The following is a 17,450-nucleotide window of genomic DNA, read 5'->3' as shown; positions in this document are numbered from 1 at the left end:
ATTGGTATAGACATAAATCATTTTATTTGTCAAACTTTTATTTATCAATTATTTTAATTTTAAACTTCGACAACAAAACAAAAGAAAGTGTTGGAAAACACTCTGCGATATTAATAAGAAGAGATAGTCCAGCAACAACACACAAAGGACTGCCTTAGCTGTTCGAACCTTGCCGGGTATGCGAAGTTATAATTCCCAAGTAGTTTTAGCTGCGTGTTTGTGTTAAGCCCTTCAATTGAAATGAGTACGATGTAAACGACGTCGACGCTAATGACCTAGATGTGCTATCTGGTGAAATATTATTATACCCTTGCAGAGGGAATTATAATTTTGGTCAGAATCTTGTAACGCAGTGAAGGAGACGTTTCCGACCCTATAAAGTGTAGATATTCTTGATCAGGATCAATAGGGGAGTTGATAAAGCATTGTCCGTCTGTCCGTCTGTTTCGATACCGTTTGCAAGCTCAGTTTAAAAGCTAGCGATCTGAAACTTTCACACTCGTCCTAAAACATGTGTACGCAGATCAAGTTTGTCTATATCCTATAGCTCCCTTAGGAACAATCGGATATATCTTGCAAGAATTGATGATATTTCGCGCAGTGTAAAAGCTGTTAACATGAATCTTTCAAATCGTATTTTTTTATGCATTTGGATTCGGTTAAAATTTAATGATTTTTAGGATATTTCGCGCAGTATATAAGCTATTGACATGAATCTTTCCAAATCTTATTTTTGTATGCATACCTTGATCAGGTTAAAAGCGCGTGCTGATCGGACGTCTATAAAAAAAAAAAATATAGCTTCCGTAGGAAAATTTGTTAAAGGATGCGAAAATATCCCTTTTTTTCTATCTTTATATGACATTTTTGCAGTATAAAAGCAATTGACATGAAACTCTGCAAATCTAGTTTACTTATGTATACCTTATTCCTTTCGCTACTTTTTCAATTTTAGCAATTTCGGCAAAGTCTGCAAGGGTATTAAAACTTCGGCTTGCCGAAGTTAGCTTCCGCCCTCGTTTATTTATAAAAATACGTCCAAGACCTCAGGTCGGCTAAATTTTTTAATTTACACTTTTGTCTTTCTGATATAATTTAGATATTATATTTCTAGCCTTAAATAAATGAGTTTTTTAAATACTACAAAAAAACAATTACAATTTTAGCGCCAAAAGACAGCTTTTTAGTTGCAGTCCTTTATTTTTAAAGCACAAAGATCTTTTGAACATAACATAAACAATGCCACAACCGGATAGTCAACAGAGTCGATTAAGTCATGTCTGTCAAATTGAACGTATTAACGTGAACATCACCGAAAATAAATTGAATTGTACTATCATTATCTAGCCCTTGTAGTTTTCGAGTTCTCGACTTACAGACCTTACAATGATTGCAGGATACTAATGCCCTTATATTCTACGAGTAAAAAGTTGTGTCATACTTTGCAAAGGTTAGTTTAAATCTCCTTTTTTAAGGTATTTAAGGTTTTTCGAACAAAGTTACAATACAAAAAGGCATAGTCAAATAATATGTGCTTACCCAATAGGCGGTGGTGCCGGCAGTGGCTTATCGAATCCCTTTTTCCCCAGCAACCAGAAGGTGTTCATCATGCCCTTGCCCTTAATGTCGATAAGGCCCCTTTGTTCGATTGCATAGCCGCCACGAGCCTCTAGTCGATCCCTTGTCTCCTGGGACATATGTATGCGCCAGGAGGATCCTGAGATATAATATAAACCTTCTAGTTAGAAGCTTCGAGCAAATGGATTGGATATGCAATTACCTGTTGACTCCATTCGCGATGCCGTGTTAACTGTATCGCCAAATAAACAGTACCTGGGCATCGTGAGACCCACCACTCCGGCACAGCAGGGACCCGTGTGGAGGCCAATTCTCAGTTGAAGCGGCACTCCGGGCAGATGCTTCACATTGAAGCGACCACTCTGATGCAGCAGGTCCAAGGCCATGGTTGCAATCTGCTCGGCATGATCGGGTATTTTCACGGGTAGCCCGCTCACCACCATGTAGGCATCTCCAATTGTCTCCACCTAATCAAAGAAGTTTTTCAAAGTTCATAATTTAAATTGATAAATTGTTATCAGTGTTGGGGGACAAAATAATGCATTAATTAATTAATGTTTATTGTTTTATAATTGAAATACAAAATAAGAAGATCGTACTTAAAACTTTTTCTTCTAACTTTATCTAGCTTTCAAAGAACACAATCTGGAAGATAAAGACTGAGAATTGCACAATTCAGTGGGGAATTGTTAAACTATATTCAAATTCTTTTATTTAATATTATGGAACAAAACGAAGCACCAACAAACCGTGACAACTCAAACAGTACACTGTGGAAAGAGAAGAACGACTTACCTTATACACATTGTAGGCATTGATCGTGGCATCGAAGATCGTGTAGAGATCGTTAAGCAAATCCACAACCTGTACGGGACTGCAGTGGGCGGCGATTGTTGTAAAACCAACAATGTCGCTAAAGTATATAGTTACATCGGAAAATTCTTCCGGGTCGACGGCCAAGCCCATCTTCAGTTTTTCAGCAACCGAGCTGTGGGTAATGATTTCAGTGTATATCAAAACAACATTATATTAGTCACACGATTCGGGATCTTACCTTGGCAACATGCGATTCAGCAGCTGTTCAGTCTTCTTTCGTTCAATGTCCAGTTGTTCGGTGCGTTCCCGAATCAACTCCTCCAGGTTGTTTGAGTACTTCTCGAGCATTTGGAACATGGTGTCCACAAAGTTCACCTTGCGTCCATGGTTTAGCATCTTAAAACGCTCATAAACTCTAGGAGGCGTGAGTAAAATACAAAGAAATTAATTGAAAATCGAGTAAAAATACCTTTTCTGGCAGAAAAAATAAATGATTTTGATGTCGAACTATTCTCAAATTGTAGACGAGTGTACTTTTATTAACTTAATAATTAGTTAATAAAAGTACACTCGTCTACTACTACTATAGTTTTGGTTTTAATACTAATAATGTTAAGATTTTTATTTATCAATTATCATTGCTAGCAGTGAAAATAAAAGCTAAAGGCATTTAAACAAAACTATCAGTAACACTGCAAATAAGTCGTACCGCTACATATGTCATTTATCTATTTATTAGTCTTGCTATAAGTAAATCCCATGGTGACTTCTAACCCACTACTTACGAGTTGAAGTCGGGACGCATGTCGGGCTGCTCGGCCCAGCACTGGCGCATGATATTGATGGCCTCCGGCGGAGCGGCTCCTTTGGAAACGGAGGGCCGTATCAGCGGCGGAGGCTTCTTGATCTTGGCTATTATTTCCTCCGGGGCCAGGGAGAGCATGCAGTAGGGCTCTCCCCTGACCACCACCTCCTGCATGATGATCCCGAAGGAGTAGACGTCTCCGAGCTGGGTGCCCAGCTGGGTACGTCCGTGCTGGTGGTGGTGGTGGTGCTGCTGCTGGTGGTGCTTCATACTGCGCAGGAGCTCCGGAGCTGTCCACAGCAGTTCCTTGGCACTTCTGGGCCTCGGCGGCAGTCCCTGGGATTCGTAAAACGAGTTCAGGCCGTAGTCGGTGATCTTCAGGACCCATCGGGCATCCACCACGCAGTTCCTGGAGGTCAGGGCCCCGTGGACCCTCAAGGGCGAGGTGTGCAGGTATCGCATGCCCCTGACCAGGTCGGTGAGTAGGCTCAGCCGGAACGACCAGTCCAGCTTGATCTCGTCCATGATTAGAACGTCCTGCAGCGATCCCCTGGAGCAGTAATCGAAGACCATGGCCGTGCGATTGGGATCGGATAGCCAGCCAATGAGGGGGTTGATGTTCTCGTGCCTCAGGCCATGGGCCATTACGAGTAGATCCATCGCTTTGGTGCGCAGCTCCACGGAACCGTTCATGTGCACCTCCTTCAGCTGAACGAGGTCACCATTGTAGCGCGCCCTCATGTCCAGATGGGCGGGGTTGTGCCTGGCCAAGCTGCCCGTGGCGGAGGACACACCCTTCCCATTCACCGAAGCTGTGATGGCGCCGGCTGTGCTACCCGGAGCAGCTGAACCGGGAATCACGAACCCCAGGTTCTTGAGGGAGCCAATGGAACCCTTGAGCAGATCCGGCTTATCTACTTCCGGGCCACCGAACTCCTGCAGCTGCTGCAGCCAGCAACAGAGCATGGCCTCTATGCCCTCGTCAACCTGAAGACGAACGGAGATTGTGGACACAACTTGGGATGGGATAGAGATGTACTCACCCTTCGGGAATCCACGGGGAAGACAAAGTCGCTGGCGGAAAGGACGATTTTGTTGGGTCCCTTGGAGAGGCGCTTCCGTAAGAAGTAATTCCTGTAAGAGTAGAGTATTTATGGAATCAGAAAAAGTATTTTAATGCATTACTCTATAACATGTACCCAAATTGAATAAAATCGTTCAAACAAAAAATATATCTAAACAAGAGAGAACGCTATAGTCGGGTGCCCCGACTATCAGATACCCGTTACTCAGGTAAAGGGAGTGCGAGGGAGATGGAGATAGAAACTTTGATCACGCATAACTTTTTAACGAATGATCCGATTTGAAAAATTTCTTTTACATTTCGATAGGTATTGACAAACACAATAAAACTGCATTTTTACTTTTCCGAAATATTTAAATTTTTAAAATCGTATATAAGCGATTGTGGGCGTTAAAGGGGGCGTGGCATCTTTTTGAAACAAACTTGCGCTGCGTAGGAACTCCTAGAATCTGCATGCAAAATGCCAATCTTCTAGCTTTTATAGTTTCCGAGATCTCAGCGTTCATACGGACAGACAGACAGACGGACAGACGGAGAGACGGACAGACGGACAGACGGACATGGCTATATCGACTCGGCTAGTGACCCTGATCAAGAATATATATACTTTATAGGGTCGGAAACGCTTCCTTCTAGCTGTTACATACTTTTGCACGAATACAATATACCCTTTTACTCTACGAGTAACGGGTATAACTAGGGTAGTTTCAGATCAGATAACAAAATTATTGTTTTAAACAGTCCTATAATATCACAAATATTAAATATAAATAATATAAATAAATATTAAAAAAGGTAAAGATCGTTTTCTCCTAATATATATGGATTATTTACATTCCGATTCCAACAAATAATGTGATGTCACCACTACTCCTACTCTTGTAAGCTATAGGGACTTCTTGCTACCTATGTTACTCTAAATATCTACCCTTGCAGAGGGTATTATAATTTTGGTCAAAAGTGTGCAACGCAGTGAAGGAGACATCTCCGACCCTATAAAGTATATATATTCTTGATCAGGATCGCCTCCTGAGTTGATATAAGCATGTCCGTCTGTCTGTTTCTATGCAAACTAGTCTCTCAGTTTTAAAGATATCAAATTGAAACTTTGCCCTTCTTTCCTTTGCACGCAATCTGTGTTTTTATTTATGATAGAACTTTTTGGCGAGTTATTAAAGGTCTTTTGACCCTGTAGAGTATTTATCACGGGCAAGAAAATCTAAGAGATTAAGATAGTGTTCGGTAAATTGTAAGACTTTAACAAGCCAGGAGAAGGGATTACGGGACTGAAAAAATCAAATTTTTCACAAAATCTATTAACATAAATAAAGACTTTTTTTGTGGTCAAATCCGAATTGTAAACGCTGTCTAACTTTAAGACAAACTTCCGGTGCGTTGGCATCACAAAAAATATTGTGCTTAGTCCCAATCTCTATAGAGGTATATAACTCTATATATAGTTCTCAATTTATTAACGTTTATAAGGGCAGGCGGACATCACTAGATCGAGTCCAACTATTCAGGAAACAACCATGAGTGCTTCTCGTTTCCTTTAATTGTAAATTATGTTTGAACATTTACAGAGAGTTTCCTAAGCATAAAGGTATTTTGTGTGCTTAAAATGTATTAAAATGTATTAAAAAGTTCTCAGAACGCCCATTTTATATTTTTGTTTGGTTATTTTGTACGACGCTTACAACTTTTTGCTAAATGGATCTCCCGAGAGTATTTAAGCATCGCTATTCTATAGTTGTTGGTTGTTTATCCCACGCTTGCTTTTTCTCGTTTTTCCGCACAGGTGTGTTCTTCCTGCCTGGTTGGCCATTTGTTGGTTTATTTAAGGTGCCTGTTTTGTTTCGTGTCGCTCTCGCTAATTAAAACTTCATGAGTTGCATTTTAGCTGACGGGACTGGTTGAAAAAAAACCTCGGCTTGTTGCGGTTTAAAGTTGCCGGCGATGTTAACTACTTTAAATCAGATTGTTTCTGGTGCACCTATGTTGAGGTTGGGTTACGGGATATGTTGCCGGCATGTCAAACAGCTAATGATTTGTTTCACCGCACTTGGCGTGTTTTTGTATAAATGCCAATTGCGGGTGTGAGCTTAAAGGCATGCTTTGATGAAGGCAATTAATTAATTAAAAGCTTGTTTTAATGGCCCAACCATTGTGAATGGCTGAATACAAGCGTAGTGGGAGGAGTTGAGTGTGCGGTCGGGTATTGATTTTTCATGCCGCCGACTAAAATCTAATATGAACAGCGCGAATTTTCACTAAGTGTTGACGTCCGCCCTGAATAAATCATTTTAAGTGTTCGCCAATAATTTGACTTATATTACATTAGCGAAATGATGATGAAACTCTCGTGCCTCGATTGTGTTAACTAGAATGACAACATAATTAAGACTGCCATATTAGGAATTCGCAACCTGAATCTGTTTTGGTTTTAAGAAATAAAGATCAAAATTTAAAAGTATTCGTGAACCGTTATTGAAGTATGAATTTCTTAAAGAAATAATCTTATTTATTTATTTAGTGATTATGTAGTAAATATTGCTATGGCCAGTGTAAAAGTTACTTACTATTATTATTATTATTATTATTTACAACTAGCTTATTAAAATTTGTGTTAAATCAGTAAATAAAACGGAATTTGTTGCTCTTGTTTTATTTATAGATGCCACGCTAATACAGAAATTAGTCTTAACGAGGACGAAAGCTAACTTCGGCAAGCCGAAGTTTTAATACCCCTGCAGACTTTGCCGAAATTGCAAAAATGAAAAAGTAGCGAAAGGAATAAGGTATATTGTTCCTATGGGAGCTATAGGATATAGACGTCCGATCGTCACGCACTTTTACCCTAATCAAGGTATGCATAAAAAAATACGATTTGGAAAGGTTTATGTTTACAGCTTTTACACTGCGCGAAATATATTCCATTCTTGCAAGTCATATCCGATTGTTCCTATGGGAGCTATAGGATATAGACATTCGATCGGGGTGGTTTTCAAACTTGATCTGCGTACACATGTTTTAGGACGACTGTGAAAGTTTCAGATCGCTAGCTTTTAAACTGAGCTCGCAAACGGTATTGAAACAGACGGACAGACGGACATGGCTATATCGACTCCCCTAGTGATCCTGATCAAGAATATATATACTTTATAGGGTCGGAAATGTCTCCTTCACTGCGTTACAAACTTCTGACCAAAATATAATACCGTCTGCAAGGGTATAAAAAACAGGTTTCGTTGAAATCATGAAAACAAGCTAACAAAATGGAATTCTAGATTTAACTAAAGTTTAGTTGTGTCCCCAAAAATTAATATACAGTCCAAACTGCGTTTCCTCGACGTTGGGCTATTGAAAGCAATTAACGGGAAAATGGAAAACCAAGGCTGCGTGGCAAAATGGAAATTGCCTCGGGCAAAAATACGTTTTGCCCAATCCAATGGATATTGGGGCCATTCCGTGGGACAGGGATTTGTAAAAAGATGAACGAGCCACAGCCTTTTGGGCGTGCTCATTGATTATTTGCAGGCAAAAGAAAAGTTGGCCGTTTTGTGGAAAAAAGAAAGTCGGACCGGAATCTTAATTACCCAGCAGCAGTTATTCTCGTCGTTCAGGAGTGTCACAGGATTATACTAAACTCGTTGGGGCATGACTAATATGGTGCAAAGCAAAAGCTTAAGGCAGTCTTAAAACCAAACTTTAAATTTGTTTTATTTTAAGCTTAGGTCGTTCCCTTTTGTTTTTTTTCTCATTATTAACCTTCTTACAACGTTTTCGCGTTAAAATAACTGTTACTTTAGTACACTTTCATTAAGCACCTTTTAAGCAGGAAAAACTAATATTTAAAATAAATATAAATATTTTCTAATAAGCAAAAGGGGATTCTTGATAGGGACCAATGGCTGCAAATAACACTGTAGATATTTGTTAAATGTTTTTATTTTCGAAGCGCAGCTTTGCTTGAGGTTATAATGTTGACTATCATAGAATTACTTTACAAATTAGCCTGGTTCCTTTTCATTATGAAAACATCATACTCCTAAAGCATAACACAGAAATTCATGTCAGCAAGGTAACCAAACGTTGTTTGGTTCATTGCATTGTTAAAACAATGGCCTGGACTTAGTGCTCCAATGAATTAAAATCATTAGATAATTGGATTGGGCACCTTATAGCGATGACCGTCAGTTTACTAACACTACCTAAAATATTTAATTTAGCCTACTAAAAGATTATGAAACCAGTCATAATTATTTGTTTACCCTTGTAGAGGGTTTTATAATTTCAGTAAAAATTGCCACGCAGTGAAGAAGAAACTTCCGACCCTATAAAGTGTATATATTCTCGATCAGCATCACCAGGAGAGTCGATCTTCCCATGTCCGTCTGTCCGTCCGCCCGCCCGTCTCTTCGTTTCAACGCAAACTAGTCCCTCAGCTTTAAAGCTATCTGCTTGCAACTTTGTCCTTCTAATGCAGGTAATATATAAGTCCGAACGAGCCGGATCGGTCGACTATATCATACCCTCCCATAATAATAATCGGAAAAAAAATTAAGAAAGTATAACTTTGTTGTCTTTAATTTTTGTTGTTATTTGGGATTTGGTAATAATTAAATACTATGAATAACGGGTTTAATTAAATTAAAATCGGACATCTATATCATTTGCTCCCATACGAAAGTCAAAAAAAAAAAAACAATTATTTTTTTAATTTTGCTGTGGGTCTATATAAAAATATTCTTTTAAGATATAGTAATTATTTACTATATTAGAATTACTCTTTTAGTTTTTCAAAACTGGACATCAATATCATATAGCTGCCATAGAAACGATGGCAAAATGCAGCGCATAATCGACAAAGCTCCATTGTTTTTAATTATATAGTCATAGAAATCGAAATGTAGTCGTTTTGTTATAACTGCAAGGGTATATAAAATTCGGCTTTCTGAAGTTTGCTTCCTTTCTGGCTATTTCGTTAATTTTTTTAAGGATGTTACTTATAATTGAAATGAAGCCTTTTAATTTTTTCCTAGATGCTGGGCAGATCCCTTGACTTTGAGCAAAATTGGATATCTATTATCTTTAAGGCTTCCTTTGTGTTATTATTATTTGGAAGACTGCGAGAATTTTTTGTATTGAGACCCATTGTTAATATTCGTCGTCCTTGCCGAATGAGCCCGGAATCTGTAAGTCCCATTGTCAGCCGAGGTAGCCTGGTAGGACATGCAAATTAAAATCTGTCTGTCCCCATGGACTTACCTCATGGCAATCCCCGCGGCCACAATGCCCGCCACGACGATGACCAGTAGGCCCACGCAGATGGCCGCGATGGTCCAGCAGATGGCTCCGCACTGCCACAGAAGGACGCTGCTGACCAGCAGCCACTCGTCGTAGCCCGGCTGTATGGAGTGGGTGGTGTAGGATCCCCCCTGGCCACCCGCACCACTCCCCGCCCCTTTAACGCTCTCCAGGATGAGCAGGGGTCGCCACTTGTAACTGGCCTCCAGGACGTCCCGCACGATGTCCAGCACAACGAAATCATATTTGGGAATCGCTTCCGTGGCGTCCGACTGGGTGGCAGTGGCCACAACCGTGTCGTAGAGCGGGAAGAGGTTGTGGAACGGGAGCAGTTTGGCCAGGCTGGCGTTGCCATGGCCAGTGGGCGGTGGTTCCGTGTGGTTTCCAGTTTCAGCAATTCCGAGGGGCGTGCGGAAACTCTGCATTGTTGCCATCAGTCCTGCCGCATTCAGAAAGTGTCGATGTCGGTCGCTCAGCAGAGTCAGCACCAACAGATTGCTGCTGACCATTCCGGCCGGAGGACTCGTGTTGCCCCCGAAGCCGCCCCTCCCCGACCCGCCGATCCGTGTTAAATATTTGTAGAGCCCGTGCTGGACATCCAATGAGCTGGCCGCCATGTCGATGAGCAGGATTTTGGTGTGCCGCCTCCTGGGCCCCGCCGAGTCCTCCGCATCCTCCCCATCCTCCTGCGCCTGCCGCGCCCACTCCGCCCCCATGCTGGTCAGCAGCCGAGTGGTGCTCGCGTCGTTCAGGGGCGCGGTGATAATAATTGCTGAAAGACGAAACCAAATGCGGTGAGTCTTTGCCTCGGGGACAACACAAATTTGAATAACTGCCTAACTTTCAGAATGCCATTATCGCAGTTACAATCAAAAAGTAAAAATCTTGAATTTGATACAAATTACTATACGAGGTAATTATTACAAATTAGTTTTTAATAAATAAATTTCAATATACAAGACATATTAAAAATTTTTTATTCGCGATTATTGTATTTGGCAATTCTTTAAAAGTACTATGACTATAGCATCTAATGCAACAAAGGAACAACTCGAGTTTAAGATGGTATTGAGAAATTAAAGTTATCAAAAACTTTGACTTGAGATGATCTACATATTTTTCAGATTTCTGTGATTTCAGAATCAATTTTAAGCTTTGTATTTGGCACAGTGCAGGTTGTTCAGTGACCAGTGGATTCGATACTCACCTTTGCCCGGCTTATCCTGCGAATGCAGGTCACGTATTGTCCTGCCAATTTCGATGCGATACGGCACATGCAGGTTGGCTGCGATGGCCAGTCCTAGGCCCCAATTGTCGTCTGAAAAATACACAGAGAGAGGGTGTGAGATGAACAGGGCTGAGGACATCGAAATTAAATTGCGTTTTTGCGGCAAGTAAGGAGTTGGTGTCATGTGTGTCCTGGCTGTTGCACAATGCACAATGACTTCCACATCCTGTGGTGGGTGTTTAATGAGCGTTTTCATGGGGTTTTGTATGCGGTTCCCTTATGCAGTTCACGGTCACCAAAGGTGGATAGGGAACTGGCTTTGGACCTATTTTAATGACAACGAGAAACAAAGGGTCTGCAACAGAGGTACGCAAAAGAGAACTTCTAAAATGGGTTTGAATTTTTAAGCTTTATATTTTATAAATCCGTTTGAATTATTAAAGAAGCTTTAGGAGGCAAGGGTGTTCATGTATGGTCTATAACGATCGAATTTACACATTGAAATCAAATTGCAGCAGTAAATTATAAATAAATGAATAAGTTAAAAAACGTTAAGCACCGTCCAAAATCAAGCCGTTCGGCTTAAAAACATTGTGACCGTGAATTCGTAATTCATGAATGCTTTTTCGTAACATATATGGTATGGTATTCGCAGGGTATATTGCATTCGTTTATATATATTCATGATCAGGATCGATAGCCGGTTTGATGAAGCACTCCAGTTCTTAAAATTGATTTTCATATTTGGTTATTGGTTAGCTGAGTAACGGATATTTTATAGTCGTGGCACTCGACTATATCGTTTCTGGTTGTTTATGTATGTATTGATATGGGGTTATGGACAAAGACGTTATTATAATTGTGGAAAGTCGAAAAGTATTCTTTAAGTAAGTAATTTACACACGTAGTTATATTCTTCTTGAAACTATTACTGTACATAATTATTTTCAATAGACTTGTAGATGATATCCTAATTCTGTTCAGCTGTTTGCAACGCAGAAATTTGATCAAATTTTATAAATTATTTGTATCTTGTCTAACGCTTTAAGTCTAAAACCTATCACCAAAAACTATTGAACTCTATTTTTTGGGGCTGGGTCTACAAGCTACTAGCTGTTGTAGGAATGATAAGGTGAGATTCAATTCAATTTGTTCTATAGCTGCAAGGGTTTCGGTTGGCCGAATTAAAGTTCCTTTCTTGGCAATTATTAGGATTTCATTTTGTTTGCTGCATTAAAAATTTGTTCATTTCATTGTGTTGTGTATCCCAGGCAAATTACAACAGCAGTCTCATCCTGGCTTGAATAAATTTAATGCATTTAATAGCCTCAAGGTTTTAACTTTTAACACAATTTAAAATAGCTTTAAGTATAATTCCTCCTAAATGACCATTAGAATTTGCAGCGGCAGTTCTTGAATCCAGGTTTCTGTGGTTTCTGGGCCGGCTCGACCGCAGCCACCTCCACTTGGGCCTTGGCTCCCTCAGGTGGCACATCCGGGCCACCCACCATCGCCATGAAGCCGCAGTGCTTTCGGGCTTCCCTGGGACAAGGACACTTGCCCACTCTGGCATGAGCCACTCTGGCGGTAAACTCCTCCTCGGTGGTCGGAGGTCTGAGCACATATTTGTTGGGGTTACAGGCCATAACCCGCCAGTTGGGATGCGGAGCCAGGTAATCTATGCCCTTCTCCAGGATCTCCTTGGCTAATCTCCTGCAGACCTCGGGATTATCAACAGCGGCCATGAGGCGGCTCTCGAATCGCTTATCCTCCTCCGCCTGGATACGCTTCATCTCTGTGATTTGTGCATCCAAATCCGCCTTGTATCGGATCTGCCGGCACACGATCATTTGATGAGTGACCTCCGGGTGAACAAACCGGTTCTCCATCATTTTGTTCTCCCGAAGTTCAGCGTCAGATCGGATTCGTCGTTCGTAGTCCTCGCAGACCTGTTTGCGGAGGATCTCGTAGCATTTCTCAGCCGCCTCCCGCTTCACCCGAACCCTTTTGGTGATGTTGACCTTGGTGCACATGTCCAGCTGGTAGAGATCGGCGGTGCGCTCGTCCATCATCTTCTCGATTCCCAGCTCCAGGGACTGCATGCGACGGAGGTAGGCCAGGTACTCCAGAGTAGCTCGGTGGAGTTCCCTCTTGGACTGAGCTATCCTGGCTCGGGCCTCGGCCTCCAGTCGCTCCGTTTCGCGGCAGAAGGCCCTGTGCTCGGCCTTGTCCGCCTCCCACTCCGCCAGGCGGGCGCACCTCTTCCGCTCGATCTCCCTGAGCAGCTCGGCCTGGTAGGCCAGCTGGTCCACTGGGGCGGGCTGGTGCTCCTTCTCAAACTCCTCCAGGCGGATCTCCTCCAGCAGGGCGTTGATGACCCGCTCCTCCTCGTTCCTCTCCGCCTCCGCCTCCTTGCGTTTCTCCTCGTGCTCAGCGACCTGGATGGCCAGGACGTGGTTCACCTGCTCCTGCATCTGGTGGCGCTTCAGGGTCTCCTCCGCCTGGTTGCAGTCGAACTGGGCCCACCGGCGGCGGTTCAGCTCCAGCCAGTACTGGTCCTGCTGGCACTCCCGCCGCTTCTTCCGCTGGTTCTCCAGAATCTGTTCCTCCTGGACAATCTTTGTTTCCACCAGATCCTGGTGCCGCATAGCCTCGCGAATCTCGTAGCAGTCGAGCATCACCTGCTGGATGTGCTTCTCCTCGAGGAACTTCTTCTGCTGCTTGGCCACCTGCTCCTTGATGGCGTGCAGGTGCTCCTTCCGCTCCTTGATGTCCTGGTCGATTCGGTTCTTCACGGTGTTGGAGAACTCCTCCTCGTAGCGCTTGTCCTCCGCATCCAGCATGCTCTTCAGTCGCCTGCTGCGCTCCTGCAGCTCCGCTGCGGTCACCTGCTTCGCCTTGGTCACCAGGAGTCCGATCTGCGTGTACAGACTTTTGCGGTCCGTCCGCGTGATGAAGTTGAAGTGGTCCGCGCCGCGTCCGGAGTTCTGCATCGTGGCGAGGTTATCGAAATTACTTAACAAAAAAACGTATGCAATGGAGGTAGTGAAAATGCTCTAATAATTTCAAAGGTGTATGTGGATTCTGATCCAGGAGATTTCGTGACGGGAAAGTCGAAAGTCGGCTGGACATTAAGGCACACTTATTCTAGTTTCAAAATAACTAGTGGTTGATATCCAAAACACTAAAAAATTTCGTTTCTTCTTGTTGACTTATTGATTTTATTATAAATAGTTATAAAGTTAGTTATAAATTTATCTGAATGAAAAGTCTTCTATAATTAAAAAGAGCGTGTAAGCAGTGCGCCATAAGAACGAAAGGAACCTCTTGGTGTTAAATTCACTCCAGATTTCAATTTAGTTCTTTAAACAATCAAATTAAATTACCAAAATACAATTCGAGGGTAAAGGGTACTACTAAAAAGCATTCGTATTATGCTTCCTTCTGGCACTTACGTAAGCTTTATGTTCACAATATTAAACCCTTTTCTTTCTGTCGATAAGAACGAAAAACGAAAAGAACAGGTATTTTTAGTTGTATTGCACTAAAGTCATCCTAAATGATCTGGCCGTATATACAAGAAATTAAATTCCGTTTCAAAATTTATACTTAGTAGAATGACTTGCAATTTTAAAAGACAAGGCTCTTTGATTGTAAATCTAACTGATAAATGAGCCACTAAAAGGGTGAAACCGCATTCAACCAACACCTCCATTATTCGTTAGGTCGCCATAAAACTGACTAATATGCTGGGGCAAATGGTTTATAGATCAAAAGAGCCAATGCAAGGTCCAAAGAGTGCATTGTCATGCCAATGTGCAGTTCTGGCATAATTTATAACCCCAAAACACACGAAAATATGGCAAAAGGTGCAACAAAGGTGTCTGGATGGCATGTTAAACCTTAAATTTTCAGGGCGGTAATGAGATAGTGCACATAAGCAGCCTGTCAAAAGCATTTAACTAAGTTTACAGCGCCACTGCGTGCCATAAATTAAATTACGTTTTAAGTGAAACGGCCTTTTTAAATATTTAGATTTAGGTGGCTTAGCGAGCTCTATTATTATTATGTTCCCTTGCTTTCTGCCCCTCTATCAACTCAATTAGCAGTGCAGCTGACAACAGGCTAATTAACTGAGATGTGAGCTGGAAAACTTGCCAAAAGTTGGAGGCAGCCACGTGAAAAGAAAAGGAGCAGAATTTGTTCTTCTTGGACGAGAAGTGGAAATTAAACTAAACCAGATAAAGGGCCAACTTCAAACTCGAATGATGGAATTCCCTAGTTTATCCATTATGCTAAATCAGTCAGTTATATTAGTAGTACGTACATAAATATTTGATCAAGTTAAACGTGTTTGTAAAACTCGCGGCTTAAAAAATGGTTGTTAAACTCACTGTAAGGTTAATATTTATTTATGGTACAAAATTGCTTACTTCTGCCACTTATTAATTATTATGCTCTACATAAGCTGTGGTGATGATTTTAAAAAATTGAAATCCAGTTTCAATAACAGTATTTGGAAAAAGCAATAACATTGAGCTACCGTTACGCGACCTGCATATGTATTTGGTAACTTTCTTATTTACAATTTATACCTTTACTAGAATCTGCATATTTCAACTTCAACTCTCGAACTCGACGTTCATAGTATGAACTTCATACCTACAGACATTTCTACGTCAATGCTGCTGAATTTACCTTCCGAGAGACAGTTATAAGAATGAATTTGCAGTCACCTCTTTTGCAGGGTGAATTCAATCTAGAAGGTACCTCCAAAATAAGTAATTAGTTGTGGTGGAAGAAATGCCATTTTTAAAAATGCCTCAAAGTATTTTTCATAGTGTGACTTGCAACTTTAATGCTGAAATGAAGGCGTGTTCCGGAGTTCCTTCTCCTGCGATTGGCAAGTTCATGTTTGCCCAAGTGCAAAATTGTGCAATTACGCAGCGCAGCAGAAAGTGGAAGGACGACGACGGAGGCGAGGATGAAGGCGAGGACGACATCCTGCGATGCCTCAGCATGAGCCTTAGCCATATGCACTTGGATGGGATTTTCTTTTTGTTTCCATTCTGGCACTGCCGCATTCAAGACAAAGTTGTGTGGTTGAATTTTCAGGCAATTTGCATAGTTCCCCACGAACAATAACAAAATGTCATAACTGCTGCGCAAAGATAGCCGATTCGCGAGAGTCTGTGTGATAAGCAGCTGCAGCTGTTCGGTTCAACTTTAAAAGCGTAGGGTAGTAAGAAGGCTTCTTTTGATCTGTTTCAATTTATTTTCAAACGAAGACAAGTACCCTTCCTTGTACGGATTTTTGTGTTAACGTGGAGCTGGGCCCTTGTGTGGTTAATTTATCTGCATTTTGCCCCAATGCCATGGTTTTTAGCACACTCACGCTCACATCATAGGTATCACCATAGGAAAAGCGCATACTTAATGCGGACTGTCTGCTGCATTCACATTCACATTCACATTCACATACTGAAAAATACACAAGGCACTCTTATGCGAACACAGATGAGGGCTCTTCTTGCTCATATTTGCATTTGTGCTTTTTCATTTTATGCATTTTAATATTCATGCGCTTGACTCAAAATTTAAATTGCGGCGCGTTCACTCGTAGCTGCTGGTGTATGTGCGATTTGCTGCACATATTCAGACCTAAACAACTGCGTTCAAAATAATGAATCAGGTTAGTTATTATTTTAGGTATTGTTTTAATTAATAATACACGAATATATTTTACTTTTTACTGAGGAAAAACCATTAAAAGCGTTATTAGATTTGATGTTTAAAAAATGTTTAAAAATTATTAGCATGTTAAATAATACGAGACTATGTAGAACTAACCGATTCGGGAGTCAGAGTACTCTAAATTTGCTAGGGTATGCAGTCATTGCCGGTAGGTCGGTAACCGCGTTTCTTGACGATTTGGTTTGAGGAGAATCATGTAGATTTCCTGTCAAATCACAACCCGCGAATTCTTCAGCGCAGGAGTCTAATTTTTTTAAGCTTGTCGCCTGCTAAGTAAAAAGCAGAGAGTATGGTTGTTTTATATGATTAAAGAAGAGCAAGTATATATAAATATATACACAGAACTAAACTATATGTGATGTATATATGAATTTGATAGGCACAGGTCAATTTCATTTTCACAAACACTTATAGTTTTTACCTTGGAAAAATTTTAAATTCTCTCTTTAAAAAATATCTGAAATTAAACAAGAAAGGAAAGCTAACTTCGGGCGGAGCCGATGTTGAAATACCCTTGCAGAATATTCTGTAAATTATATTCTCCAAAATTATTCATATGATGCATTCTTAACACTCATAAAAATCCCAACTTCCTAACTTTAAATTCGATATCTTTAAAACTGAGAGACTAGTTCGCGTAGAAACAGACAGACGGACAGACAGACGGACAGACGGACAGACGGACATGGCTATATCAACTCAGGAGGTGATCCTGATCAAGAATATATATACTTTATAGGGTCGGAGATGTCTCCTTCACTGCGTTGCACACTTTTGACCAAAATACAAAAATACCCTCTGCAAGGGTATAAAAAGGGACTGAAGTACTCTGAGTTAAGGGAAGCAAACATATCAGGGTGATACGTTAAGTAAGAAGA

The 17,450-nt window shown here is 41.1% G+C and overlaps 2 protein-coding genes across 3 annotated transcripts in view; both read right to left on the bottom strand.

Annotated features, from left to right (window-relative positions):
• Positions 1–17,450, bottom strand: part of LOC108043631 — a 69,285-nt gene that overhangs the window by 4,044 nt on the left and 47,791 nt on the right. For both annotated transcript variants that reach the window (XM_044456937.1, XM_044456938.1), the window contains exons 6-13: positions 10,798–10,908; positions 9,552–10,362; positions 4,243–4,333; positions 3,180–4,186; positions 2,633–2,809; positions 2,374–2,566; positions 1,781–2,045; positions 1,540–1,717 (exon numbers count right to left, since the gene is read on the bottom strand). In XM_044456937.1, the coding sequence (XP_044312872.1) occupies positions 1,540–1,717; positions 1,781–2,045; positions 2,374–2,566; positions 2,633–2,809; positions 3,180–4,186; positions 4,243–4,333; positions 9,552–10,362; positions 10,798–10,908 (2,833 nt within the window). The remainder of the gene's footprint in view (positions 1–1,539; positions 1,718–1,780; positions 2,046–2,373; positions 2,567–2,632; positions 2,810–3,179; positions 4,187–4,242; positions 4,334–9,551; positions 10,363–10,797; positions 10,909–17,450) is intronic.
• On the bottom strand, positions 12,114–13,913 carry LOC108043633 (trichohyalin). The gene has a single exon (XM_017122416.2). The coding sequence runs from the start codon at positions 13,809–13,811 to the stop codon at positions 12,210–12,212; it is 1,602 nt and encodes a 533-aa protein (XP_016977905.1). The 5' UTR covers positions 13,812–13,913; the 3' UTR covers positions 12,114–12,209.

The sequence above is a fragment of the Drosophila rhopaloa genome, unplaced genomic scaffold (genome assembly GCF_018152115.1).
Source record: "Drosophila rhopaloa isolate 14029-0021.01 unplaced genomic scaffold, ASM1815211v1 contig_155, whole genome shotgun sequence".
NCBI lineage: Eukaryota > Metazoa > Arthropoda > Insecta > Diptera > Drosophilidae > Drosophila > Drosophila rhopaloa.
This window is presented reverse-complemented; position numbering and strand designations above follow the sequence as displayed.